General features: G+C 39.3%; 2 protein-coding genes across 7 annotated transcripts in view; one reads left to right on the forward strand and one right to left on the reverse strand.

The window, feature by feature from the left end:
• Positions 1-19,425, forward strand: part of CFAP43 (cilia and flagella associated protein 43) — a 53,552-nt gene extending 34,127 nt beyond the window's left edge. Inside the window, exons 22-39 of one of the 3 annotated variants that reach the window (XM_054831158.1) lie at positions 1,036-1,140; positions 1,893-2,009; positions 3,705-3,911; positions 5,646-5,852; positions 6,448-6,537; positions 7,300-7,377; positions 8,193-8,318; positions 8,843-8,962; positions 9,044-9,151; positions 10,381-10,467; positions 10,766-10,854; positions 11,237-11,444; positions 12,170-12,282; positions 13,107-13,263; positions 14,106-14,270; positions 17,296-17,376; positions 18,448-18,601; positions 19,247-19,425. In XM_054831158.1, the coding sequence (XP_054687133.1) occupies positions 1,036-1,140; positions 1,893-2,009; positions 3,705-3,911; positions 5,646-5,852; positions 6,448-6,537; positions 7,300-7,377; positions 8,193-8,318; positions 8,843-8,962; positions 9,044-9,151; positions 10,381-10,467; positions 10,766-10,854; positions 11,237-11,444; positions 12,170-12,282; positions 13,107-13,263; positions 14,106-14,270; positions 17,296-17,376; positions 18,448-18,601; positions 19,247-19,401 (2,367 nt within the window). In that variant the 3' untranslated portion in view covers positions 19,402-19,425. Of the gene's footprint in view, positions 1-1,035; positions 1,141-1,892; positions 2,010-3,704; positions 3,912-5,645; positions 5,853-6,447; positions 6,538-7,299; positions 7,378-8,192; positions 8,319-8,842; positions 8,963-9,043; positions 9,152-10,380; positions 10,468-10,765; positions 10,855-11,236; positions 11,445-12,169; positions 12,283-13,106; positions 13,264-14,105; positions 14,275-17,295; positions 17,377-18,447; positions 18,602-19,246 lie in introns of those variants that run through there. The other 2 variants (XM_054831159.1, XM_054831160.1) reach the window with 2 other exon arrangements.
• Positions 19,426-19,559: 134 nt separating this feature from the next.
• Positions 19,560-25,832, reverse strand: SFR1 (SWI5 dependent homologous recombination repair protein 1). Of its 4 annotated transcripts, XM_054831171.1 has the most exons (5): positions 25,716-25,810; positions 25,280-25,424; positions 23,414-23,529; positions 22,223-22,615; positions 19,560-21,996 (listed from the first exon to the last, which is right to left on the reverse strand). In XM_054831171.1, the coding sequence occupies exons 3-5, from the start codon at positions 23,507-23,509 to the stop codon at positions 21,805-21,807; spliced, it is 681 nt and encodes a 226-aa protein (XP_054687146.1). In that variant the 5' UTR covers positions 23,510-23,529; positions 25,280-25,424; positions 25,716-25,810; the 3' UTR covers positions 19,560-21,804. The 4 variants fall into 4 exon arrangements, with proteins under 4 accessions (XP_054687146.1, XP_054687147.1, XP_054687148.1 ...); XM_054831172.1 differs by lacking the exon at positions 25,280-25,424 and having other exon boundaries at positions 25,726-25,832; XM_054831173.1 differs by lacking the exon at positions 25,280-25,424 and having other exon boundaries at positions 25,716-25,804.
• Between the last annotated feature and the right edge of the window lie 945 nt (positions 25,833-26,777).

A 26,777-nucleotide genomic window follows, 5' to 3' on the forward strand; every position in this document is an offset into this window, starting at 1 on the left:
GTTTAAGAACAGAAGATTATATCAGCGTAGCTGTTCACTGCTGAGAAGCAGGAAAACTTAAAAGTATTTTAAGCCACTTTTTGAAGCAGGTGAAGCTGTTGATGTAGACATTGCCAATTGGAATGTGATCTATGCTAGAAACTATAAATCTGACACTGTGGCCTTGGGTACGTTGCTTAAGTTCTATAAAGCGTTTCTTTACATATGAGATGATGCCTTTCACTAGTAGTAGTATGCAATATAGTTTTTGGAGAAAGTAGCTGCAATAGTCTAATATGATGAAATATTGGTAATTCATTTAATCTGTTAGATTTATTTCAATAACTCAATACAAATTGCCCATATTGTGTGGGTCCCTTCCATGGGGTGCAGTCCTTGAGGACCAGACTGCTCCAGTGTGGGTCTCCCATGGGGTCACAAGTCCTATCAGCAAACCTGCTCCAGCATGGGCTCCTCTCTCCATGGGGCCACAGGTCCTGCCAGGAGCCTGCTCCAGCATGGGCTTCCCACGGGGTCACAGCCGCCTTTGAGTGCATCCACATGCTTAGGCATGGGGACTGCCATGGGCTGCAGGTGGAATCTCTGCTCCACCATCATCCTCCATGGGCTGCAAGAGGACAGCCTGCGTCACCATGGTCATCTCCACAGGCTGCGGGGGAATCTCTGCTCCAGCACCTGGAGCACCTTGTCCCCTTCCTCCTTCACTGACCTTGGTGTCTGGATAGTCGTTTGTCTCACATTTCTCATTCCTCTCCCTGGCTGCAATTGTTCTTGGTGTTGCACAGGTATTTTTCCCCCCTTCTCAACTCTGTTATCCCAGAGGCACTACCACTATTGCTGATTGGCTCGGCCTTGGCCAGTGGCGGGTCCGTCTTGGAGCCAGCTAGCATTGGCTCTGTCAGACACAGGGGAAGCTTCCAGCAGCTTCTCACAGAAGCTACCTCTGTAGCCCCCCCACTACCAAAACCTTGCCACACAAACCCAAATACACTTTTTATTTTGCACCACATCTTGTTCTTTTCTGTATCTTGAAAGGTGAGGAAGGAGATTGAGATGGAGAATTTAGTCAACTGCTATTTGCAGGATGTCATCAAACGTGAGTGCTGGGATGCTATGTGTGTAAAAGGACGTGCAGTTAAGGTAACCTGTGCTTTCTAACTCATTTTCTACAGTAGTTTATTGCTTCCTTAAGGTACATAGTCAAAATAAATAGAAGTATAACATCTTTCTGATTTGCTTATGGTATGGGAAAAAAACTTACTTTTTCCCAAGTCTCATGCAAATCTTTCATTCTGTTCATTTTGTCTGAGCCTGGCTGATTTTACCTTCTAAGCTGGATAAGAGTGTTGATAAGCAAATAAGCAACTCTTTAATTCCTTAATCTCAGAGAATATCTTTATGTAGTGTTGCTAAAAAGAGAGGTAAATATTATTTTTCTGTGTGCAGTCATTATGACTTCTGCTACACAGAACATAAATGCAAAATTTAACCCTGATTTTACCTGTTTTAAATAGAGGGAGATTAGTCAAACCAATGATACTGGATTCCTGGATTATTTCAAGGGTGGTGAAAGACCAAGTCATTTTATATAAAATCTAGTTCTGGTTGAATTCCATGAATAAAGAGGCCATATCCATAGATTATTGAGAAAAAAAAAAGAAAAAAAAGAAAATTTTAAACTAACCATTTTCAAAAAGGCAAACGTTTTTAATCTTACTTCTGTATTTTTATTATATTGTCTATATTAATTGATCCTCAATTTTATTCCTGATTTTAAGAAGTCTTTATAACTGTTTAGCATTCAGGTATTGAACAAATGAATTGATGGATGCATTCTGAAGAAGTTTTTATTTTGGGTTTTTGATGGTTGTGGTTTTTTTAAATTTGAACAGTGCTTCCATAAGGCTTGTGAAGTGAAGAATTATCCACTGAAGGAACGTAGTGAAGAAGAGCTAGAAACTTTGGAGAAAGTTCTTCGGTTAAAGAAGATTGAGACAGTTGGTCTTACGGTACAATCTCTTCGAAGTACTGCATCAAGGCAGTTCAGATCAGGATGTTCTGAGTTGGCATCTTAACCCTTCTTTAAATAGATACATTTCTGAGGTCTATTTGCTTGCTGTAGAAATTGTCCAAAAAAAAAATCTAGAAGATAAATAAAGATAGAATGTTGTGGTTTTACTCAGAACGAATGTATTATAAAGAATCACAGAATAGTTGAGGTTAGAAGAGCCCTTTGGATGTCATCTAGTCCTGCCTTCTTAGAGCAATTTACTCAGGGCCTTGTCCAGTCAGGTCTGGAATATCTCCAAGGATGGAAGATTCCATAACCTCTATTTGCTACCTCTTCCCATGTCTGACAACCCTCACAGGAAAAGTGTTTTATTTTGTTTGTTTGATGTCCTGTATTTTGATGTCTACCCATTTCCTCTCAATCTGTCACTGAGCACCACTGAGAAGAGCCTTGACTGTTGTCCTTACTCCCTACAATCACGTTTTTATATGCATTACTAAGATCCCCTCAAGCCTTCTCCTTCTTGATGCTAAACAATTCCATCTCTCTCAGCCTGTCATCCCATGTTAGATGCTTCGAACCCTTAATTGCATTAGTGGCCTTGCTCCAGTATACCCATGTGTACATGTGGTGAGGCCACACCTCGAGTACTGTGTTCAGTTTTGGGCCCCTCACTACAAGAAGGACACTGAGGTACTGGAGCATGTCCAGAGAAGGGCAACAAAGCTGGTGAAGGGTCTGGACCACAAGATTTATGAGGAGTAGCTGAGGGAACTGGGGTTGTTTAGTCTGGAGAAGAGGAAGCTGAGGGGAGACCTTATCGCTCTCTACAACTACTTGAAAGGAGGTTGTAGCCAGGTGGCTGTTGGTCTCTTCTCCCAAGCAACAAGTGATAGGACAAGAGGAAGCAGCCTTACATTGCTCCAGGGGAGGTTTAGGTCGGATATTAGGAAAAATTTCTTCACTGAAAGGGTGGTCAGACATTGGAACAGGCTCCCTAGAGAGGTGGTGGAGTCACTGTCCCTGGAGGTGTTCAATAAGCATGTAGACATGGCACTTTGGGACGTGGTCTAGTAGACATGGTGGTGTCAGGTTGATGGTTGGACTTGATCCTAGAGGTCTTTTCCAACCTTAAAGATTCTATGATTCTATAACAGAAGTAATTGCTAGTTAAAAGTAATTAATTAAACTTTCCAGTGTGTGTTTGCATGCTAATGATTTCACTGTTGTTCCCCTGCTCCAGTTATCTGTCACTAAATTTTTATTAATTTTTATTTTTTCTACTAAGATACTAATTCTTTATACTTTTACTTTGTAAATGTCTTGGTGAAGTTAGGCAAGTAATGTATCATTCATAAAAGCATCTGTCCACGGGCACTTTATCGACCCAATAATTTTGTTTACTGTACCTAAACATGCTAGAAAAACATGTTCTTTCCGCTGAATGTTTTATTAAAGAGAACTGTCTGTAAATCCCATCAACTTTCAACATCTTTTTCCCTATATCTAGATCTATGTCTGTCTTGTACTGGGGAACCTACAAATGGACCCAGTCTTCCAGATATGATAATTTCAATATGTATTATTTTGATCACTGATCTTAACTGCAGAATATAACCTCTAGAATTTTTTCATACATGTGCCACTGGATCATGTACAAAATTAACACAGTTTTCATGTTTGTGATATTCAGGTTCAGAGGAAAAATCTTGAGATTGAGTCTGAGATTGTATTATCTAAGGAAGAAGGAGAGAAGGCAGAAGTAACAGCTGATGATAGTGCATCTTACTGCCTGATTGGAAGTCTGAGCTCACAGTATGGTGGAGACACATCTATCCTATATCACCAATGGGACTTGCACACCAGGGAGCAGAAGGTCAATCAGATAGTATTGTTGAAGGTGATGTCTTCTTAAATTTGTATTACAGCAGTGAGGCTGCCATTTCTGTTGGTTGTCACAGCCACTGTTAGATTTTGGGCTTACTGACACTATACAATACGGAGTTGCACAGGTCTCTGAGTTACTGACCTGAAAGCTGATAAACATACATAGTGCAGTAGAGCATCATGTGGATTTGCCATCTCGGGTCTGGAAGAAAAACATTTTTATGAAATTGGTTACCCAATTTGAGGGTATCTTATTTGCCCACTGGTGCTTCAGTTTAAGAGTTTGTATAGCCAATGCTAGCTTGCACATGTCAGCATGCCCTGTGAAAACGTGACCTCTTTCCCTATTATTTGCTGCTGAATGAAACATCAGCTGGATCCTCACACCATTTTCGTTCTCTCCAGTCTTACCTTCCCTTCATTTGGAGTCTTCAATGTTTGTGTTATTTATTATTCATTACTGTCAGACTCTTGCTTCCTTTACCATGGCCAGTTTATTAAGTAGTAAATATGTTACAGAATAGGTTTCTTACGAAGATGATCTACAAGGGTAGAAGTGGTTAAACTACTGTAAAGTTAAACTACTACATTGCCTCCTCAGAGCTCTTTAAGGCTGTAAATGGTAGCAGAGCTCAATGATTATGCATTGTAATACATAAAAATCTAGTAGATACACTAGTGTTCAAAGTAGATGGGGAAGAAACACAAGGAGCACTTTTAGATGTAAGCTTGGGTGTAACTAGATCTTTCTGCTGTCTGACTTTAATGATGCATATTATATATTGAAGTGTAGATATATCTTCAGTGTTCTGGGCCAATGCAGCAAGCTTGCTGAGAGCTAGGTGACTGGCTAGACATTGAGCACAGCCTTTTTTCTCCCAGCAACATTGTACCTTATCTGCCATCCTGCCTTATTGCATCCTAACTTCTTATAGTAGAAATCAATGAAATAATCATGGACACAATATTTATTGTAATACAAATTGCAAACACCTAAGCATCTCAAAATGTGAAGTTTAATGATAGAACTGAAAACCTTTTCATGTTTTATTTTTGTAAATTGACACAGTAGGAGAGATACATAGTTTTCTCTCTTAATATTCTACTTTCTTTGATGAGATCAATCATTTAGGCTAAAGGAAGATTTTATTCCACTAAGAATATATGCTTTTAAAAATCATGATAAGGTCCCATGTGTTTTAAAAAAATTGGTTTCCAATGTTTGTTTATTTAATGGGCACATTTTACTTATGTCAGAAAATCACATGAAAGCATATCAAAACTGCAGGTTGCATCCCTTAAAAGTAAGGAAAGTATGTCCTTAACTCTGCCTCTCTGCACCTGTGATTTACAATCTCTAGATTTACAGGTCACGTGTTTTTTTCTTTGAAGCCCCTTCTTCTTTCAGCCAAAGAATGCAAAAAACAGCAAGTAGAAGGCAGCCTAATTTTTTATCTAGTTTCGACAGCAGTATAATTCTTTCAGAATCTTTACCAAATGGCAAATATGTAGAAGAAAAGGAATAAAAATTTCTAGGAAAAAAAGAAAAAAAAGATAATTTGTCCACCTCCATTTAACAAAGCTTGAACTCTGCCCTCATGATATTCACAAAAGGACTTTACCAGTTTATCTCCCTGTCACGCACAGAAATACACACATGTATGATTCTGATGGCTTGAGGAGTGGTATACAATCATGGATGGATGTGACCTGTGCAGTATTGCTGTTTCCTTTTTTGCTATTTCAGGACATCATTTACAAAGTCAAAACTGCTTTTAATAAGGAATTTGACATAGTTGCACAACAAAAGCAGCATGAGATAACACGAGTGAAAGAAAGAAACCTGAAGATCCAAGAAATCTTGGCACAACTTGACCTCCAAGTGGAAGTGTGGGAGCCCACTCTTACAGATGATGAGATACCAGAGCGAGCGCTCACTGTTCAGGATTCAGAGGTATCTGAAAAATAAATCTTTCTCTTTCACCCACTCAAATACAGTTCTCTAATTCTTCTCATTACCAGACATTGTGTCAGTACTGAAAAGCCTTAAAACATGTGTCTGTGTACTTAAAATAATCTTTTTGACTCTTTTGCTTCCCTTACTTTTTTAGGGAGAAAGCTCTTAAGTCAATCTGAAATTAATAAAATGTATACAATCTTAATTTATTTCTGTTAATTGCCCATAAATTAGGTAGAAATTGCCCCTGTTCCTGACTATAAGATTGCACAGGTATCCATAGATAAGGGTTTCTCTGTTTTCTCTGAGCACCATTTTGAAACTAAGTAGTTTCAGACTAAGTATCTAGGTACTGAAGCATACTTATTACGGTACTTATAAATTGAATTGATAATTTATAAAGAAACACCATATTTCTTATACAATATATTCTACTGACCTCATCTGCTCTTTTGGTCAGTCTTTCCCCACTTCTCTTTGCTCTTCCACCAGTCCATGTTGTTCCACTGTCAGAAAAGGTATGCACAAAACACAACTAATATCAACAAAAAAAGAAAAGAACCCTGATATGAATCTCATTTTCTTCCTTCAGATTAAAGTTGAAAAATACTTGACTCAACAAGAGAGAGAAAAAGAAGTAGTGCTGGCTAAGCTTGAAATGGAAAGACGCCTTGCTGCTATGGTACTTAAAGTAGAATCCTTTTTACTGAATAGGCTTTTGTCTCTGGTTAGGCTTATTTAGTGCAGCACTGGAATATTCCAGTAATGTAGTATGGGAGAATAAATTTAAAATTATAGGTAATGATAATGTGTGCCTTTTCTCTCTTATTATAGTTTACAATCAGAACTACATAGGCCAGCTGCAGAAAGAAAAGATTTAGTGTTAGGCTCACAATTTTTAAAAATGTGCTTAGTGGCAATTAAAAATACGATATCAGGGGACTGGGGACTAGATACTTTTCTAAATGCACGCTACTGCTCAATCAAGAGCTTTGTGCTTGGTATGTGTTTGTTGACTGAGTGACCTCTGTTCTTCAGGGATCAGACTAGAAGATCGTAATGCTTCCCTCTGGCTTTAAAATGCCTCTGTGAAAAACCTAAGGTGGTTCTGGCCCAAAGAGAGAGGCATAATAATAGAGTGACACTACAACTTCATCCTAGCCTGCCAACTGGCCAGGAGTAGTCTATGCCTATGTATTCTTTCCAAATCTGCCAGAATGGCAGTTTTAGTAAGTTATTTGGTATATGAACATCTGTCCACTACAAAAAACTCTGAGACTTTCAGCATATTTCACATGCATCACTGAAGAGCATTAGTCTGCTAGTGACACACAGTATAATCGTATGCGTGATCTAGAGGTGAACTACCCTATTATCGTTCCCAAAACTTCCAATTACTACACATCCTTTTGTACACTAAAATATTTTTTGTGGTCATTCCCAGGACAATGAAAGGCTGCGTGCTCTTAATGACATGATGGGTGGAGTGCTAGAAGTCAAAAAGGAAGACATCTTGAAAATGGTGAGCTGCATTTCTGCTATATCATTTAGGTAGCTTATGGGCTTTTAAGAAAAATGTGAAATTCAAGTAGCAATTATTGCCAACCCAAGTGATAGAAGAAACTCAGAGAATTGTAGAATTGCATTATGCCTAGATAGACTCCGTAAGAGACCATGCACTGGACTTAAAATGGACCAAAAGATTCTAGTGCCTGCATGCGCTTTACTCATCAACACCTGTCCTCATCACAGTGGAATACAACAGGAACAGAATCTAGTATTACCATTACAACAACTGTATTGTTGGGGGAAGGGTCTATTATCCATGGCTGTGATCTTACAGAAAATTACTGCATTCCATTTAACTCAGCATATATAGACAGTACTGTAGTAAAAGAAGGAAAAAATGTGAAGGAATGACACAGAAAAAGGATAGGGCAGACCCAAGTGCTCTCCCTGGAATTGATCTGTTTTGGAAAATTAGGACTCCTGTGGAAGTATACGTTAACATGGGGTTAGATTTGGGGTTCTGAAACAGAAAATGTGATTTATCTTGTACCGACAGTAGTATGTTTGAGTACAAAATACTTGTATTTTACAAGATCCAGCAGTGTTTTCCTGTAAGGGAGAGAGAATAGGACAATACATATACACCAAAACTACTGGAGCAAGTAACAGACCAGAGAAACAATATATATGTTAGTTAGACTTAAGGCTTGTACCTTCCTTACCACTAAGAAATACCTTTCATTAAATTTGATGCGTGCTATAGTTTGTTAGTGTGATGATGGACACTTAATATTGCTTTTGAAGGATATTTGTCTTTAATACTTCCAGGATATTCCTCCACCTCCTTTTATATCCAAGCCTGAGCATGTTTGGAATGATGAAGAGAAGAAAATATTTGAAGAACATGAGAAAAAAGTCAAGGAGCTGAATGAAGAAAAAGAGAAGTATAGAAGGGTACATTAAAATGAGAAACGAAGTGGTTTTGTTCCCAGTGCTTATGACCAAAGTTTCTGATCTTTCTCAGGAGCTACTTCTGAAACTGAATAGTGATAAATAGAATAAATGATGAACAAATGAAGAACAAAGATCATGCGGCATATTAAATAAGTCCTAGCTTAGACAGTAAAATAAGGCAATCTCTAATTATACCAAAATGTGCCAAACTTGTGATACCTGATAAAAGGTAACTTTCCTTCACAAATGTACCAGTATTCCTAAAATGTTTTTTTCAGGTTCCATTCCCAGAGTTGCTGATGCCATACACAAATAATACAGTTATATTTATCCTTCAAAGTGGTATTTGGACAACATAACTTGGTAGCCTAGCAGCACTCTCCTTCCAAACAAGTAATTTCTGGGACCTTTTGGCTGAAAGATACTGTTCCATATTGTATATTCTCCATCATCTGATATATTATATCAGAGCTTCTTTGTTCCTCCAGTTGTAATATTGCTGCTCTTGTCCTTCCCTTCCCCAGGCACTGGAAAATGAATTGAAGAAACTTGAGGCTTCCATTCAGGAAACAACACAAAATTTTGATGAGACTGTGTGCAAACTCTCTGAAAGGAAAGTGAAATTAGAAATGGTCATCTATCAGGTATCACGGAGAACATTAATTTTTCATCTTTGCCTCTGTGCAGCAGGAATGTTAACATTTTTAATTACAATCTTTTCACAGGAAGAACTCAAAATAGTCAATCTTGTTTATGCTTTACTGTTGGATGAAGAGTTGGACACTAGAGAAGCTGGACTTCATAATTTCCTTATGAAAAAGGAGAAAGAAAAAGTAAGTTATCATTTGGAATGCTGTTCTTAGGAAAAATGTAATATTTACAATACAGTTTCTTGTGAAGACTGCTCTTTCTAAATAAAAATTGTGCCATACATTATTTTCTGACAATTTACAGGGTCACTTATTTTTTTTTTCAACTTGTACAGGTGACATACATTATGCATACATACATTTTTTAAATAGATACTCATCTTGGTTCATCTGGAGTTCTTTGGTAAAACTCCAGATGATCAGAAGGGCATGCTCCTATTTGTTTGCTATATATAGTATTTTTTAGTATCCAGTATCAAGCTGAAAGCACCAATTATGATGCTTTTATGACAGGAAGATGCACTAAAGAATGTGTAATGCCATCACCTTTTTCACTGAGGTGTCTAATGTAGGCCAATATTATCCCATTTGCCCACTTTGTCTTCATGGGGCTGTTCCTGAGTCCACAGATCATATAGTAACACCTCCCCATGTCAGATCTACTCAGCTTGTACAGGCCTCTGTGTTTGGACCTGGAGGCAGCCATTCGTATGTGAGCTACACAGAGAGGTTCCAAAGCAGGCATCTAGCTCCTACCACTGAATTGGCTGAACTAGTTTTAAAATTATCTGAGGCCAAGTGTATACCAGCTTACATTTTTCAAAATATATCTTTTTTTTTATTATTTTCTAAATGTTCTCATTGGTATATCTTTTGGTCCATGTAAACTGTCAAATACAACAAAACGGTCTCCCCAGCAGAGTACAACTATTTAACAACCTTGATAAAACAGATGAGCTTAGTATCCTGACATATAGCAGAACAGTGTCATGACAACAGGAAAGCCACATTCTAAAATGAAGAACCCTCCACTGAACAGCATTTGAGACTTCTTGACTGGTCTTACCTGTGATGACAGGAAAGAAAATGGAAATCTCTATGCAAGTGAAATCAAGTGTCAACATAGGTCCTTACATTCAAAGTTTAAACAGAAGACTTGCAAGCATTTGTATATGATATTTCTTACACAAATTTCTTACTTTCTTTAGCAGTGGACTATTTTAATTTCACACCTGCTCACCTTTTAGCAGTCTCTACAAGTAACCCCTGAATAAGGCATTATATTGTTAGCAAAAATAGCTCACAAGGTTTTCTCTAGAAATAAGAAAGTGTCAGCTTCATCAGCATATATGAATGGCCATTCAGTGCTGCTGGCTGAGTTTCATTCCTGAAATCTTTTGGTTTTGCTATAGGTCAAGACTGCAAAAACAATCCAGACTACAAAAAATAAAATTGAGGCTTACACAGACACCTATGAAAAAGCAGTGCTTGAAGAGAAGGTGAGACTCTTGAAAAAACACAAGGAGGTTCAGAAATTAAAAAAGTTAATGCTGTGTCTAATGAGAAGAGCATACTTCACTGCAAACATTGGATGAGTTCTGGTCAACTTGCTCATCACTGAAATTAAGCAGTAAAGGAGAGTATGTGCATAGAAAATTTATTAAATCGTCCAGATTCCCATGATGCTTGGAAGTGCTTGGAATAGCATCATATTCTGTATTTCTAAGATATGGGCAGGTTGATGCTTTTTTTAAAATAACATTGTGGTGACAAGAAACCTTTCTGTTTCTCTCCCAGAATCTGGAACGTGGTTTTGCAAAGCAGTTTGCTGACGTACCTGCCAATCTCCTTGATGAGCTTTTCCAACTTTACAAACATCGACCAAAGTAAGATCCCCCGATTCAATCTGTTGAAATACTAATATTTCTTGTGACTCAAGAATGAGAATGCTATTTATTTCAATAGTCTAAATTATTTTGATAATCAGTAGACTGTTTCCTTTTTATTGGATTGATTTCCTATCGCACTAATGATTGCTATTTTGACTACTTACATTTCCTTATTCACTCCACACAATCTATTTTAAATGCAATCTAAATAATCATTAGATCTCAAAACCATATATTCTTATTTTGTGTAAGATGCAGTCTTACCTATTTGTTCTTTGCAAGAGATTGAGAGTATGAAATGTTCTTAGTTGGTTGTGAGCTTCTTTTATGGAAGAGAAAATAAAAAGTAAATACTGTATGTACTGTGTATGTGCACTAGGACCCCAATGACAGAAATGCTCCTTGACACCGCTAACCCATATGGGGATTGTTCAGGCTCAGCTGAAGATTACAAAGATGCACACACCCTTTTAATGAAAGCCATGGATGAACTGGATAGTCCTGAGCACATGCCTAATGGCTTAGACCCATCTATATGGGAACATTTTTGTCTAGCTAGACGAAATAAAGTGGAGAGTGAGGAGCTGGTATGTAAAATTCTTTATTTTGCCAGTATACTTCTTGATATTTTCAGGTCTTAAACTTCTGTGGAGTTCAAGTGTAGGGTCAAGCTAGTGGTGAAATGACAATGCAGTGTAGACAAGCTGCATTTGAGTTTGAAAGTTGCTTCTAGCCACATTAAATTCAGAATAATAGAAATGTATTGAGGGAAACCAGCTTTAGTTCCCCTTCAGAGGAAAAATTAGCATATTAATGTGGACAGATTTGGTCAGAATGATTGTGACCTTGATATGGTTTCATTAAAAAAAAAAGATAATTTTCCTTTTCTCTATCCATACCAAAAAACTGTTAAGGTATTTGATTTCCATCATCTGTCGGACTTATTTTCTCCCATTAGCATTCTACACTTGCATCAATGCATCCCCATATTTTTCAGTTTAAAAGCATGAAGGTGTAAATCTGAATTATCCAGAGACAGAGATACATGACCTTTGACCAAGAGAGAAGGAAATATGATTTCCCTTCATGTGAATAAACTATGCATAAATGAATAAATTATTTTCTTAGCAGAGTGTAAGGATTGTAACCTCTATGTCTCATGTGCTCTACTGGGATTCTCAAAATGCCAGGCTGCATATTTATACATACATATGTCTTCTTAAGAATTTGTCTTCTCTGTTCTTGAAGAGGCTTGCCCTGACATAGTGGCAAAGTTGAATAAGTTCAGAATCTCATGATATTGCTTTCTTAGGTGAAACGGAAAGCCCTAACACTGGCAGAGATGCAGGCCTTTCTCCAGAGAAGAATGGATGACAATGAGAAGATTAAATCAGAAATAGAAGACATTTTCCAAGAACTCACTTGGTAATTTTGTTTCTTTTCCTATGTTCAGCTGTATTTTAATACTCCGCCAACACAGAACCAAAAGTTACACACAGAATTACACAGCTGTGTTCTCCAACACTCTTTTATCTAGGATTCATCTAAGAGACCTACGATATTTCTGAAAAGAGGTGTTATTGCAGCACATGTGAGCAGGCCAAACCAGTCTTAATCTACCAAGTAACAACATCAATAAGGATGGCAGCGTGGTGTTCAGTGCAAACTGACTGCCCCCAAAGCTACATTATACAGTGAATCCCCCCAAAGCCTTCAAGGCCATATTTGTGCTAGGTAGCTCAGTTAAATTTCGCTCATGTAGATACAGTGATCACTCCTAATTGCAATATGCTGCTCGGTCATATGACACCTCATTTCACTGAGCTGCTTGGACCTGCAAAAATATTTCACTTTCACCTACATGGCATAATTTTCACATTCATCGTCATTCAGGAACAAATCCCAGGACAAATTATACAAGAAAAGGGGTGCTGGCTGGGAGTCTTCTCCATGTCCTTTTCAATTGTTGTTAAGATTTCTGTTCGGTAAGGACACTTCCTCTCAGAACATCTGCTAGAGTATGTTAAACTGAATCCAGTGGTTGAAAACTTCATGGAAATGGAGTATGGAAATAAGTTGCAAATTCTGTAGTCACTTTGGGAACAAATAGAAGACAGGTGGTCAAAGAGTAACCCCTATGTGAACATACCATGTATCAGTAATAAACAGAAACATTTTGAGAATCATGGGAGGATTTATATAATCCTATTGAAATCACTAAATGTTACTTTTGTTTTCTGCCATTTTAGGCTTCAGGAGGAAAAGATGAAACTTCAGTTGAATTTGACTGTCCAGTTTTTGCTAAAACAAGGACAGGTGGAACTGGAAAGTACTGAAATCCCAGACTACGCTGATGCTATTCTCATTAATAAGAGTGTTATTGAAGAACTGAATTGCTCTATCATGGTAATTTACATTATCTGAAGGAAATTTAAGCTTTTTAAACAAATGTATTGTCCTTCAGGGGCTCTGCTTTTTTTCCAGTTTGACATCTAGTTTCAATTCATTACTACACACCAGTAGGCTCAATTGTAATTTAGAAGCGATTAAGAATTCTGTAATGTCTCTTATCATGACGTATAGATTGCAATACAGACTACTTTCTTGATGTTTGATCAATACAATTCAGATCAATGAAATGGCAACAGTTTTTAGACACACCATCAATTCCACACACACTTTAAATAGAAAATGCTAATATCCTGGGCACTAGTCCAAAAATTCCCTCAAGGCAAACTTATAGTTAAAGAAGCATTTGAACAGTAGCTTACATTGAGATTTAAAAATTTAATACACTTTATTATGTAAGGTGAAATTGGTGATCCTACTTAAAACAGTTCTTCATGCTCTCATTAAAGGTTCTTTTCTTAGGCATTCTAGCTGTACAAAAATTGCTTGCTGCTATTGCACAAAGCCTTCAGTAACAACTGCAGAATACCTAATACAGAGCAAGTTTGTGTTCTGTAGAGTTAAAATGCCTTCACATTCTTATGAAAGACAGGAAGATGGAGAGAGAGGTTAGTTGTAATTTTCTTCATCTCCTTCTACGATCCAAGGCTGTGGCAGAGAGCATAAAAAGGAAGAAAATTCCACAAAAGATAACCATCTGGAGCAAAGTCTGGAAAGAAACTGCAGTATAGCATGTTTTCCTTACTAAAATTATAACTTTGGGAGCTTGCCCATCTTGTTGCAATTAATTATTCCATAATTTGTAAAATGTGTTAATGAAGATTTATCTATTTTTTCAGGCTCAAGGAGAAAAAAAAATTGCTAGCATGGTGGAATGTAAAGACTTCTCTAAAGGGATATTTCAGCTGGAATGGGAACACAAGAAAATGAGAATGCAGATAGAAGATCTGAAACAGAAGGCTCGGGATATTGTAACACTACCTATCTCAAAAGATCGTCAGCTAGTGAGTAAATTTCTCTAATGTATATTTTAACTACAGAAAATTTTTCTGCCTATACCTGTAAGATCATTTATACCTCTGAAGTCTCTTACGACTATGGAGAAACTTGATGCCTAATAGGTCAATAATTCAGCTTTCAAAGGGAAGTTTTACTCTTGAGATTGATCAGTGATGAAATTGACGGATGGACCACTCAGTGGATAAGGAACTGGCTGGATGGTTGCACTCAGAGAGTTGCAGTCAATGGCTCAATGTCCAAGTGGAGACCAGTGATGAGTGGTGTTCCTCAGGGGGTCAGTAATGGGACTGGCACTATTTAACATCTTTGTCGATGACATGGACAGTGGGATCGAGCGCACCCTCAGCAAGTTTGCTGATGACACCAAGCTGTGTCATGCAGTCAGCACACTGGAGGGAAGGGATGCCATCCAGAGGGACCTTGACAGGCTTGAGAGGTGGGCCTGTGTGAACCTCATGAAGTTCTACAAGGCCAAGTGCAAGGTCCTGCACACAGGTCAGGGCAATTCCAAGCACAAATACAGGTTAGGTGGAGTATGGATTGAGAGCAGCCCTGAGGACAAGGACTTGGGGGTGTTAGTTGACGAAAAGCTCAACATGACCTGGCAATGTGCACTTGCAGCCCAGAAACCAACTGTATCCTGGGCTGCATCAAAAAAAGTGTGACCAGCAGGTCCAGGGAGGTGATTGTCCCCATCTACTCCACTTTCCTGAGACTCTACCTGGAGTACTGCGTCCAGCTCTGGGATCCCCAGTACAAGACAGACATGGACCTGTTGAAGTGAGTCCAGAGGAGGGCCACAAAGATGATCAGAGGGCTAGAGCACCTCTCCTATGAGGACAAGCTGAGAGACTTGGGGTTGTTCAGCCTGGAGGAGGCTCTGGGGAGATCTTACAGCAGCCTTCCAGTACCTAGAGAGGCCTACAGGAAAGCTGGAGAGGGACTGTTTTACAAGGGCATGTAGTGATAGGACAGGGGGTGATGGCTTTGAACTGAAGGAGGGTAGATTTAGATTAGATATTAGGAAGAAATTCTTCTCTGTGAGGGTGGTGAGACACTGGAACAGGTTGCCCAGAGAAGTTGTGGAGGCACCACCCCTGGAAGTGTTCAAGGCCAAGCTGGATGGGGCTTTGGGCAAGCTGGTCTAGTGGACGGTGTCCCTGCCCACAGCACGGGGGTTGGAACTAGATGATCTTTAAGGTCCCTTCCAACCCAAACCATTCTATGATTCTATGTTGAGGTGTCAACAAAGGCAAAATTAGCTCTAACTCTTAGTGTTTCAAAATTGGCACTGGGAGTAAGGAATCAGGATTTTACAGCCATAAGGAACAGATCTTTTAAATAAAGCACCATAACTTCCTTTTAAGTAAAACATCTCACGTGCCCTCATTTGGTATCTCACTGAAATACTGTAACTTTTGCTCACTATACAAAGATTGAGTGTTCCTACAGGAGCCTTGCTGAGCTCCACTTACTGCCATGTGTTGGCCCAGCAGCAGGAGGACAGAGAATTGTTTGCCATGCCTGGCCGGCAAGTCAGCACGCATGTAGCTTTGAACAAGCCCAGCTGGCAGGCCAGAAAACATAGGTAAAAGCTGTGGGAGAGAGCCAAGGATACCAGTGGGAGAAGAGAGGAGAAAGAAGAGAAGGTTGTAGGGGAAGCCTGAGGATGTTGCAGTATGGGATGTAGAGAACTGCAGGGAAAGATGATGGTTTTGTGGCAAGGAGGTGAGAGGCATAAAGGTTTGGAGTTTGGGAAGATGGGTGGGCTAGAGATATTGCAGTGGGGAGAGCTATAAAGCACAGAGAAAATGAAAAATGTTGGAGAGCAGGTAAGGATATTGCAATTCAATCAAAAGAAAGTCCCAAATATGTGTTTTGCTCAGGCTTCATTTGTTTTGCTGCTCTCCAAATTGCTTGTTCATTTCTGAATCACAGCTAAGGGACTTCTGTAACTAAAACCCACAAAACAGCTTTCCAGAGGTGATGTGACAACACACTGAAAAGTTCTTGTAGCAAATTTATCACCAGAGTGTTGCCATTAGCTCAAACTTCATTTAACTGATGAGCAGAACTATTGCCCTTCAGAGAGAGTTAGACTTGCCCATAGCAAAGGCATACACCAGTTTAATCAGAATTTGAATGCTCTGAGGGGCTTGACTTGACTTCGTATTTTGAGTAGAAATGTGGGGTTAGTAGGAAAGACAAGGCAACAGAGACCCCAACAATAGGAACAGAAAGAAAGATGGCTTAGGTAAATGCATGCAGGCAAGGACCTGAGAACACCTGGAATGAGGGCTATTTGTGAAGCAGTGAGTGAAACTAGTTTGGTGCTGCAGGCAAGGAGCCTGCTGGGGCTTTCCCGTTTCTCGTCTTCTAACTAGAGCAGTCCACAAAATTTTACCTGTCACTTTGGTGGGACAGTACTCTGGAAGGATGAATCTACATCTACAGAAAACTGTCTGCTGCCCATTATAGGTCATACAGCCTCTTTTACCATTTGTCATTTGATAAAGAGATATTTTAGTAGTAGGGTGCCCAAGAAAAAAATCTTTAATAAATTCTCTGAAACCTGAAATACTATGCAGATATAAGAACAATAAAAGAAGTAAGAATTACTAGGAAGCCACTTGACAGAAAATAATCACTTTCTTCTCTGGCCTGAAGACAGACTATATAGCTCTGGTCTCTCACTGTGTTAGCTTAGACTACCTTAGAAACAAAAGTGTAGCTTGGGTTTTTTGACAACCTCGCAACAAATTTGTTTGGTCTTTGTTTCCATTAACACATAAGAGATAATATTCTTTCTAACAGCTGTACAGTCTAGTATTCACACAGCATCCAGGCATATCTTTACAATGTCCATTTATGATCACTAATAAGCCTTTCCACTGTGCAGAATTCTAGTTTTTTGAGTTTTCCATGGTATGATTGTATTTACGGAAGTGTGGAATTGTTGAGAACAAACAGGCTTAATAAGATGGTTTCTTTCTGGTTTTAATTCTTCAGTTCCTAACTGTGTTGAACTACAACAGCCACATTGCCCACCACATTTCAGTGATGGAGCAGACTCTTGGCATCATGGATAAGGTAAATCCTCAGTGAACCACTACATTTGAGAGACACTTCCTTAGTTTAAATGCAGTTCCTCTCCTTCATTAGCAAGAAGTGTTTATAAGGAATAACTGCAATTGATGTAGGCATATTAACTCTTCAGCTAACTCAAAGACTGTTGGAGCATAGCCATAACAGCACACACAGATGAATATATGTATCTCCATGTATTTATTCATCTGGCTTTCAATAGTTTCTTCAACTTGCACTGAGCTGTCTACAGCAGCAGTTCTCTAAAGTCTTTGGAAGCAGTCATCGTACATTGATTGCTGCATAGATCAATCCTATGGAGAGAACCCTCTGTTGCACTGTAACTGGAATTAAACGCTTTCCTTCCCGAACATCTGAATACAGATCTGCCTATCACTTCTTACACAGCACCGTCTATAAAAGTCACTCTTCCGTTTCTAATGAAGCATTCTTCCAGTCTTCACTGCTTAATGTTTCTCTGCAGGAGTGCCAGCCTGTTCATAATATCACTCCCCCGCTATATTCAAAATAACACAGACACAACAATCTGATTTGCTGGCTCTGTCATCTATTTCAACATTCAAATTATGATTATCCTTGGTTTTAAGTGATTCCACTGGATTTTCTCCAGATTGCTCTAGCTGGCATCAGTCTACTCTTCAAGCTTTAGTATTTACCTTGTCCCTTTATAGCCCATCCGACAGCTTCAGCACAACAACCCTTTCTTCAGCAGCTCCCAGCAGCCAAGAAAGTGTTCTCAACTCACTGATTCCATTGATTTCCTTTCCTCCCTTTGCCTTTCAAGTTTTATCTTTAATATATCTCTCTCCCTGACCCATACCTCTTTGTTCTTTGTCTGCTGCTTATATTAGAACTCCATAAAGCATACTGGAATACAGTGTGTGTGAAAGACACTATATGAAGTAAAGCTAGAACATGCTACTAGTCAAATCAAAATACATGAAAGTTTATTGAGCTACAATGCAGTGCTTAAGATTATAGGTTTTCATCTAAAGGTTGTCTGAACAGCTTCTGTATAATCTCATATATTTGCTTTATTCTTTTGGAAATGGGCAGCTGCACAAGAAGAATGTGAAGAACCGTCAGAAAAGAATTAAAGAGTTGGAGAAGTGCATCAGTTTAAAAGAGCAAGAAAACTATGAGCTCAGCCTGGAGCTGAAAGAAATGCTTGTGTCTGTTTCAGAAAGGAGGCACATCTTTGAGGCAGCCAGTGAGTCACAGTAATGTACTTGGGGACAAGCAAAAAAGATTCAGAAAATATCTGCAAGGCTAGATGGTCCTGTTCTCCATCAGCATCAGCTAAGGGGCAAGGAGCGCCTATTACTGTATGTGCACAATTAGCGGTGCCCTTTCTACCACAGCAATTTAACATCGTTCACTTAAGAGCATACCTAGAGACTGTTGCTCTTGTAACCAAAGTTAATTGACTAAATTGCTGAAACTATTTAAGTCAAAATATTATAGTCATTAATATCTTCATTAGGCAACATGCTTTCATCCTTTCTCAGAACTCTTTAACCCACTTTCCACACATTCCAGGGAACAGAGGAAGTAATGTGGAGCTGAGAAGGGTGTTCGCTACTAGGAAAACTGTAGAGATCTTTCCACAAGTAAAACAGTTACAGATTTTCAAAATAGTGGGTACTTGCTAGAAGCTAAAGGAATCATGCCCAGTGCGTTTTTGAAATTTTTTGCTTTATTCAGTACTATAAAGACTCTTAAACCCAACTGTGAACATTTTTTAAAATGTCTGCCTGTGTTATACAGAACTTGGAATAACCCTGGGACAGGTCCAATATATAGACTATGCATCCCCTGCAAGTACAGGCTAACCCTTATATTTGGTTTTATGCAGACACACATGTTTCTGAAAAGATTGCAAAGCAGCGTTACCGACAGATTTTGAAGCAGAAACGCCTACGAGGTCTTGTAAAGGAACAAGAAGAACAGTGTGAAATTCTTCAGGCAGAAGTTGAAAGACTGAGATCAAGAACATTCCCTATTCTTTAAAAATCAGAAGCCAGGTAGATTTATAATACCGTGGCCTTGTCTAAGAAAAAGACCTTGAACAACTACCTTTTCTCCCTGAACTTTTCTTTCCACAAATTATTTCTTCTGTAATTTCTTTAAAAATAGCTTCAGTTTGAAAGATGCATGTTTGTCTGTTTTGTACATTTTATACCTAGTCTTGTCCCTGTTATATTTCAGTTCATGAGATTTATTTCTGCTGTTTTGATTATATAAACCATACAGCTCATTACAGAAAACAAAAGGTACAAGAAATTGTAGACTGATAGAAGAACAGGTGTATTTGTATATCCTTAGTCTGCAATATGCAATTGTAGAACATTTTGAAGGTACAGTACTGCAAGAAATCCATGAATTTGCATCTGCTAAAATTCATTTCTGAGGCTTTGACTTAATTTTTCTTTTTTAAATATATTTACACTTGTGATGGCACAGGTGTAGGTTGCTAAGAAGATGAAGGTATGCTTCAGCATGATGTGTGCTATCTGGCCCAGTCCTGAAAGCTGCTGCTGTTTATGATAATTACCCACAGCCACCAGTACCTGCTGCCATGAGCAGAATCACAGGAAAACCAGGTTTGGAAGCATCTGGCCTCCAAAAGAGTTGCTGTTATCTCCCAGCCCTTTACAGTCTATTCTCCTGCCAGATCTCTCCCAAGACAGCTAGGAAATATAAAGAACCCTTGATAAAATTAACAACTGCTGGAGCAGGATCTACCTACTCAGGCATTCTGACATTTTTATTTCCCTCTTCCATGGTGTGTGTTGATTCTTCTCTTCTTTTCATAAATGCACATAAAATCTACACTCATTCCCTTGTAAGAGCATTAATAGCTTGGATACATTAGTTTAACAAAATTCTACACTTGTAAGGAAAGCTACTTCTGTTGTGATCTTGTACACCACCTCTATTTTTGCTTTATTGTCTCTAACTGGGGCCTGTAAGGATTCTACTTACATCCCCATTCTTCTTGCAAGGTATTTTTCTTCCTCCTGAAACTTCCCTAGAAACAAGAGTTCCAAATTTGCCACGGATCTCAGGGAAGAGAACCCCCTTCACCTGGCACCACCATCTTTTTTTATTAACCCAAAGAAACAGAAGAAATAGTATCTTAATACTCAAAATGTGATTAGCAATAAAGGTTGTTCTTAATTAATTCTCTGTAGACAGCAACATTCAGTATTCTTAGGAGTAAGTTGTGGGTACAGATTTAAGTCTAACGAGCCCTATCAATGTTAAAAAGGTCTGTACAATCTTTGATTTTCTTTCCTTTGAGATATGCAAGAAATGACTCCCTTAAGGAAACAGGAAATGCTAGCCATAAACAAACCAGTTGAGATAGATACAACCAATAAGGAATGTGATCACATATATAACAATATTCATAGCAGGGGGAGTTGTACTGTAGTGAAGATTTATGTATTGTTACACTTGACAAGCAATGATTTTAAGGAGAACAAAAGCAGACAGAAGTTACCACACTATATGCATATGCTATGATGAGGAAAAAAAGCAATTTCAAGTTAAGATAAAAACAAAAACATATAAAGAGACAACATTTATTGGAGCATAAATGAAATGCTGAAGTTTTATTCAGCTTTATGATGCTGTAGTTGAAGCACTCCCACTAGACAAGGCCTTGTTTTTCTTATTTATTTGAAGAGAGTTAACACCTTGGCTCTCACATGAAGTAGCAGCGTTAACAGCTGTTGGTTGTGATTTTCTTGCCTTCCCTTGTATTATCTCAGGCTGTGGCAGAATTCTTAAGAGACAGCTTCCCTGAAGACAACTGTCTGGACCAGTATCTGAAAATGAATGCATTATGGCACATTTCCCTCAGTAATAATTAAAGCTATTGAGAACATCTCATTGCAGCTTCAGAATTTTAACAACATGAAAATTAGTTATCTCTACTTAACTTGCAAAATGCTGTCATTAACTGACTGGCAGCAGGAAGACATTTGTAAAATGGGGATGTATATATAAACAGAGAACTGAACTCTTCCTCATCTGAACATCAACAGAAATAACAATTGAGTTTGTTACTTCAAGACAAGTAACCATGCAAAGACTAATCAAAGAATGGACTGCCTTCTATTTGTTAAATGTATGACTTGATTTCATCTTATTTTTATTAAATAACAATTCACTGATCAAGTTATCAAGCCAGTTTTTCATAACAGCATTAGTTTTATCTTTTCCATTAAGTAATGCCTTTTACAGCACCTACTGTATCTAAGTACAAAGCTTTACAAATATCTCCTGAGAAAACCTCCTAACCTCAAAGCATAACGTCCGCTGTCTGATCAACATTTCTTATGTGATCAGAATTCATTGTCTTTTCTTCTTATGCGTGTGTGGAACTGAATGCTTCGCACTTGTAGATTATGGATCTACAAAATCTTCTTCTGTTCTGCTGTAGTGCAGTAACTGGTCTTCTAATCCAAAAGTATCTATCAGCTGAGTGAGACTCACTTTCTTGCCATCTGCAGAAAAGGCCGACTGCAGTTCATATAGCATCAGCTGGGTACTGCTTCTCCATTTCACTATCAAAGCCTGCAGTTCAGACAGGTTGTTCTGAAATTGGGACAAAACAAAAAAAAGAAATTTTATCATTTGCTGAAATGTAGGGGTTTTTGGTACCCTGCTGATCTATTTTGATAAAAGGCCTTAAACTGAGACAATATACAAACACCACACCAAAAAAAGGGTGAGTCAGTATTGTTGCTTAAACCAATACATGAGGATTACACTATGAATTCAAAGAATGATTTAGAAGTGCTTTTTCAGAGGTTCCCCTCACCTTAGATCGGTACATCTTAACCAGTTTGAGCCTTCGAAGTAGTTCTTCCTTTTCTTGCACTTGTTTCACCAGCCTTACTTTTTCTTCCAGGGACTGCTGCTGACTAAGGTCAGACTGTAGCACATGAGAATTCTCTGCTGATCCACAGAGATCATTTTCCTGTAAGGGACTTCTGAAGCATGTATGTCCAGTGCTGTTTCTTTCCACGTTTTCAGAACCATCCTGTAATCTGGAACAATCTGTATTTGTAATTGTCTTGGGCAAGCACCCTTTGTCAGCATCAGCACTGTCTTTTTCTTCAGAGTCTATCTTGAGCCGCTTTGCCACTGTAAAATTAGCATTAAATGAACGTCTTGTTTTCCTTAATCGCTCCCTCAGAGCTGCGCTCATTGGCTAAAAAATAATAAAAAAAACAACCCCAGAGGGATCAGAAGAATCTAATCTTTCATCAAATTTCAAAGAGGTGTAGAACTGTTTACCCTTGTTATCATTTACATAGATTATGTCATGTATATAAAGATCATCGTAAAGCCAGACTTCCTAATTCTCACTATAGCTTTCTTAAAGTTAACTTCTTCCTTTCACATGTGTTTGCACACACAGCTGCAAGATATGGAAAGATGTACCTTCACGTTTTCTAGGAGCAAATCTTGTATTACATATTAAGGCAAACCCACTTGTCTAGTCTTTGTGCAGAAGATACACAGTATATTTCAACTTGGCTAGTTTTATTCCATCAAGTTCAATTTCCCCCTCTAGTTTAATAGAGATAAGGACAGGAGGGGTTTTTTTGCTATTCCATCCCACCACACATACACACTTTCTGTATTAGCACTAGTATAAAACATCTATATTCTACTTGAGTGTATTAGAAATGATCTGTATAATTTTGATTTGTTCATGCTTTGAGATCCATCACTGATAAGCATCTAAAGTGATTCTTTTTCTTCAAAAGAAGTTAACAATGTTGGGGTTTTTTTATAATCCATGTCTAACAGTTTGACCTGTGAAAATATGTTAAAATATGAGAGAGAGGGATCAGTTAAGGAACACTTGCTAACTAGCCCTATGTATCCAGCACAGGTCTGGATGCTGAGAGTGACAGCATCACTGTAATGCATGCTAGGATGAACACCAAAGTAGAGCTCAGCAGATAGTGACATTGCTGGAAGAACAAGTAAGTTTTCATACCTGTTTCCCTGAACTAGTTCCCTGTGGAGCTGCTGTCCCAGAATCCTTTGGAGTACTGCACAAAGATGTCAATTTTTCAAGCACTGGTTCTTCCATCTCGAGATGGATAGCAGTTTCTGTTAAAAGATTGAATGAATTATGTATGGTGCCATTTTCACCTGATTATAATGAGCCATGTGGCTGCAGAAATGAGTAAAAAGCTCTAATAAGAAATACTAAGGCTTGTTTTCTAATTGTTAAGTTCAAAAAGACATCTGCCTAAGTTATACAACTGTTTCATGTGCTAAGTAACATCTTGCTTTGTGGATGGCTTTTCTTCAAGAGGATGAATGACACTACTAAATGGTATAAAGTATCTTACTATGAATTTTGTATATTATTTTTCCCTCACTCAAAGGTCCATGGAATTTTTTCTTAAAAATATGAAAAAATATTAGAAAAAAATTTATAATGGAGAATAAGACTTTTTCTATCTGATATCCTCTTTCAAGTGTTAAAAAGGAACAAGACAACTTATGAAGCAATCGGACCCATTCTAGAATGCCTGTAAATCCAAGGTCAGATCCTGCAACACTACACTCATCCAAGAAAAAAAAAGCACTCACTCCAAACAAACTGTATTTTCTTAACTTGAATAACCCTTACTGCTTGTCTAACTCAAAGGAATAATCCTTACTAAGCCAGGTTGTGAAGAACCAGTCCTTTCATTTAACTGCATCCCAAGTAATGATAAAAGTACTGTTGGGAGCCACAAGATTTTTATTGTCCACGTGTATAAACAATTAATCTTTTCTATAAAACAAAATAATTGGGTAACCAGGTCTGTGAACCACTGTCTCATTTGATCCTTCTGGGGAGGCTGCTTAAAAAAGTAATTACTCACAGAAGTAGAATTTCAGATTAAAAGTAAGCATTCCCAGTTTGCTCAGAAAAGCACCTTAATTAAATAAGTCATACCTCCCAGCATGTACCAACTTCAAATTGATTTGGCAATGTTTAACTTAGTTTAGCACTTGTGAACCACATGCTAATGACCAAAATGCAGCTGGAAAATCATCAGCCAAGCCTCTGTTTACCTGTAAATTGCAATTAGGAGTTTCAAAACAGAAGCCTCTTAAAAATAAAATCCTGCAAACAAATCACCAGGCAACATAAGACTGGCATAAGGGGATTCCTCTTCAGAGAGCAGGCATACCAAAGCTTCAGTATGCCAAAGCTTTACTAACCCAGCAACCCTGGTCTTCCTGGCTCTATACCAAAGGACACAGGTCCTCATTTATCTTAAAAGTCAACATTCCCCCCCGTTGTTCAAAATTCAACATATAGTTTTCTATTAAAGGAAAAAAAAAAAGACTTTCTTTACTAAAGTCTAGTTAATTGAGCATTTTAGCAATCTGTGAAGGGAGTCCACAGTGCCCATCAAACAATGCAAATTACTATTATTGCTTAATGTAAGCAAGAGCATAGAAAAAGCTACATCATAGCTACATATACAGTATGTCACAAATATTTCATAAATCTTATTAAGCAGCAAAATAGTTTCGAGCCCAAGAGCTAGCTTCAACAGACTTGCCAACTCTTTCAAAATAAATCCTGTGACTCTCTGGCTTTACATTCTAATGCAGATTATTTGTCTTCAAATGACCACAATGAATATGTTCTCCAATAGTTCACTGATGCTGTTACTTTAACTCTCTTTGGCAGCACATTCACATAGGTCTCCTGCACTCTTAAAATCCTTCCCCAAGATCTCCAAGAATCCTTTACATTTCATGCTATTTATCACGCAGAAAAATAATTCTGTCCAGCAAGTAAGGAAAACTTGGGCCAGGAGGGAAAAAGACAATTTTGGACTTGAGTACTTACTTGATTTTGCACTTTGGGCAAGTCTCTGATGCTATGTGCCTCTGTCTGCTTATTGCTACACTGTGTAACAGCACTCCCTCCTTTTACGTTCTCCTCTCACCAACCAAAGGCTTACTAACAATTTTTCTCGAGCTAGTTTTCCACCCTACAGAGAAGCAGAGAGAAGGCTGGGCAGCCCATAAGCAGAGCCAAGGAGCTCTTTCTGAGGTGATGCACCCTGAAGGGCCAAGAGGCTCCCCAGAAGTGGAGCACAGCAGAGACCCGCAGCGCATTCACAGTCCAAGGCGGAGGCTGCCCACGGAGCACAAGGCCCACATCAGCCAGCTGGGCCGGGACCCGGCGTGGGGGGCAAGGAAGGAGACAGCCCTGAGGGACCCTCTCCACTCCCCTCCCTCCTCCACCCCAACATCACCAAGCCACGGGAAGCAGAACCCACCCCCAGACACCTGGGAAAGGAGCCGAGCGAAGCAAACCGGCACCGTACTAGCCCCAGCGCTTCAATCTCCCGCTTCCGGGGGAACGGGGCGGGCCGAGTGGCGCATCAGTAGTGCGCCTGCGCGCGCGCAGCGTGTTACGTAGCCGACACAGGCGGCTCTGCGACTGCGCGCAGCGGAAGGCTGTGTAGGGCTGGTGGGCGGGCGCGCGCGCGCGAGGCTTGCTGCTGCAGGCGGTAAAGGCAGGTTGGGTGCTGCTGCTGCCGCCTCAGAGGTGCCGGGCAGAGCGGGGCTTGCGGAGCCTCCATTGCGGGGCATCCCTGGGAACCTCGTATGCGCGTCTGTTGCAGCTGAGTATGTAAGGCCGTGCCGTGTCCCTTCGGCCAGCGTGGGCCTGCCACCCCGTGGCTGGGGTCTTGCCCAAGGCGAGGTGCTGTCTCGCTGGAAGTGTCCCGGTGCTGAGGAGGGAGGCTCCAGCCTCGGCATACAGTGCTCCCCACCGTGAGGGGCAGGGCAGGCCCAGGCACAGCCTTTCGGCACAGCTAAGGGAACCACAGCTCTCCATTTCAAGCCACCCATTATCTCTACCTCAGGTACTGTCTCCTTGCATAAGGGGAAAAAACTGTATCCGAGGAAGGTGCCAAGAGAAGTGTGATCTGAACAGCGCTGTCTTGGTTGTGAGGGAAGGAGGAAGAAGTGAAAATGAAGAAATTTGACTGGAAAAACAGGCAGGTAGACTGTGATTGTGGCAAGGAGCAGCCCCAGCTGTAGTCACAGTCATGCAGTTCAGAGCAGAATTAGTGTCCTGATGCTCAAAGGTGCTGCTGAAGCAAGCATGATTTTCCTATCTTTATCAGCAAACTTCCTTTCCATGCTGCAGACCTGGTTTCCCCACGTGGATTTACGTTTCTCAAAACTGACTTCTACAAAGTGTTTTTCCAATATAACTGTTAGGACTGAGAAAATGAGCCATGTTAAAGCCATAACAGCAATGGGGATAGTGTATCATTGGTTCCTCCAGCACTACCCACAGCTGAACTGCTCCATGCTGTGCATTGAGGTCT

The sequence above is a fragment of the Grus americana genome, chromosome 7 (assembly GCF_028858705.1).
Source record: "Grus americana isolate bGruAme1 chromosome 7, bGruAme1.mat, whole genome shotgun sequence".
In the NCBI taxonomy this organism is placed as follows: Eukaryota; Metazoa; Chordata; class Aves; order Gruiformes; family Gruidae; genus Grus; species Grus americana.

What these genes read in the sequence shown, in the direction of transcription:
- SFR1 (XM_054831172.1), bottom strand. Translation starts at nt 23,509, where the DNA reads ATGGAAGAACCAGTGCTTGAAAAATTGACATCTTTGTGCAGTACTCCA. An exon ending in GAACTAGTTCAGGGAAACAG is followed by an intron (nt 22,616 to 23,413) that starts GTATGAAAACTT and finishes ATTATTTTTTAG; the next exon opens with CCAATGAGCGCAGCTCTGAG. An exon ending in TTAAGATGTACCGATCTAAG is followed by an intron (nt 21,997 to 22,222) that starts GTGAGGGGAACC and finishes TCCCAATTTCAG; the next exon opens with AACAACCTGTCTGAACTGCA.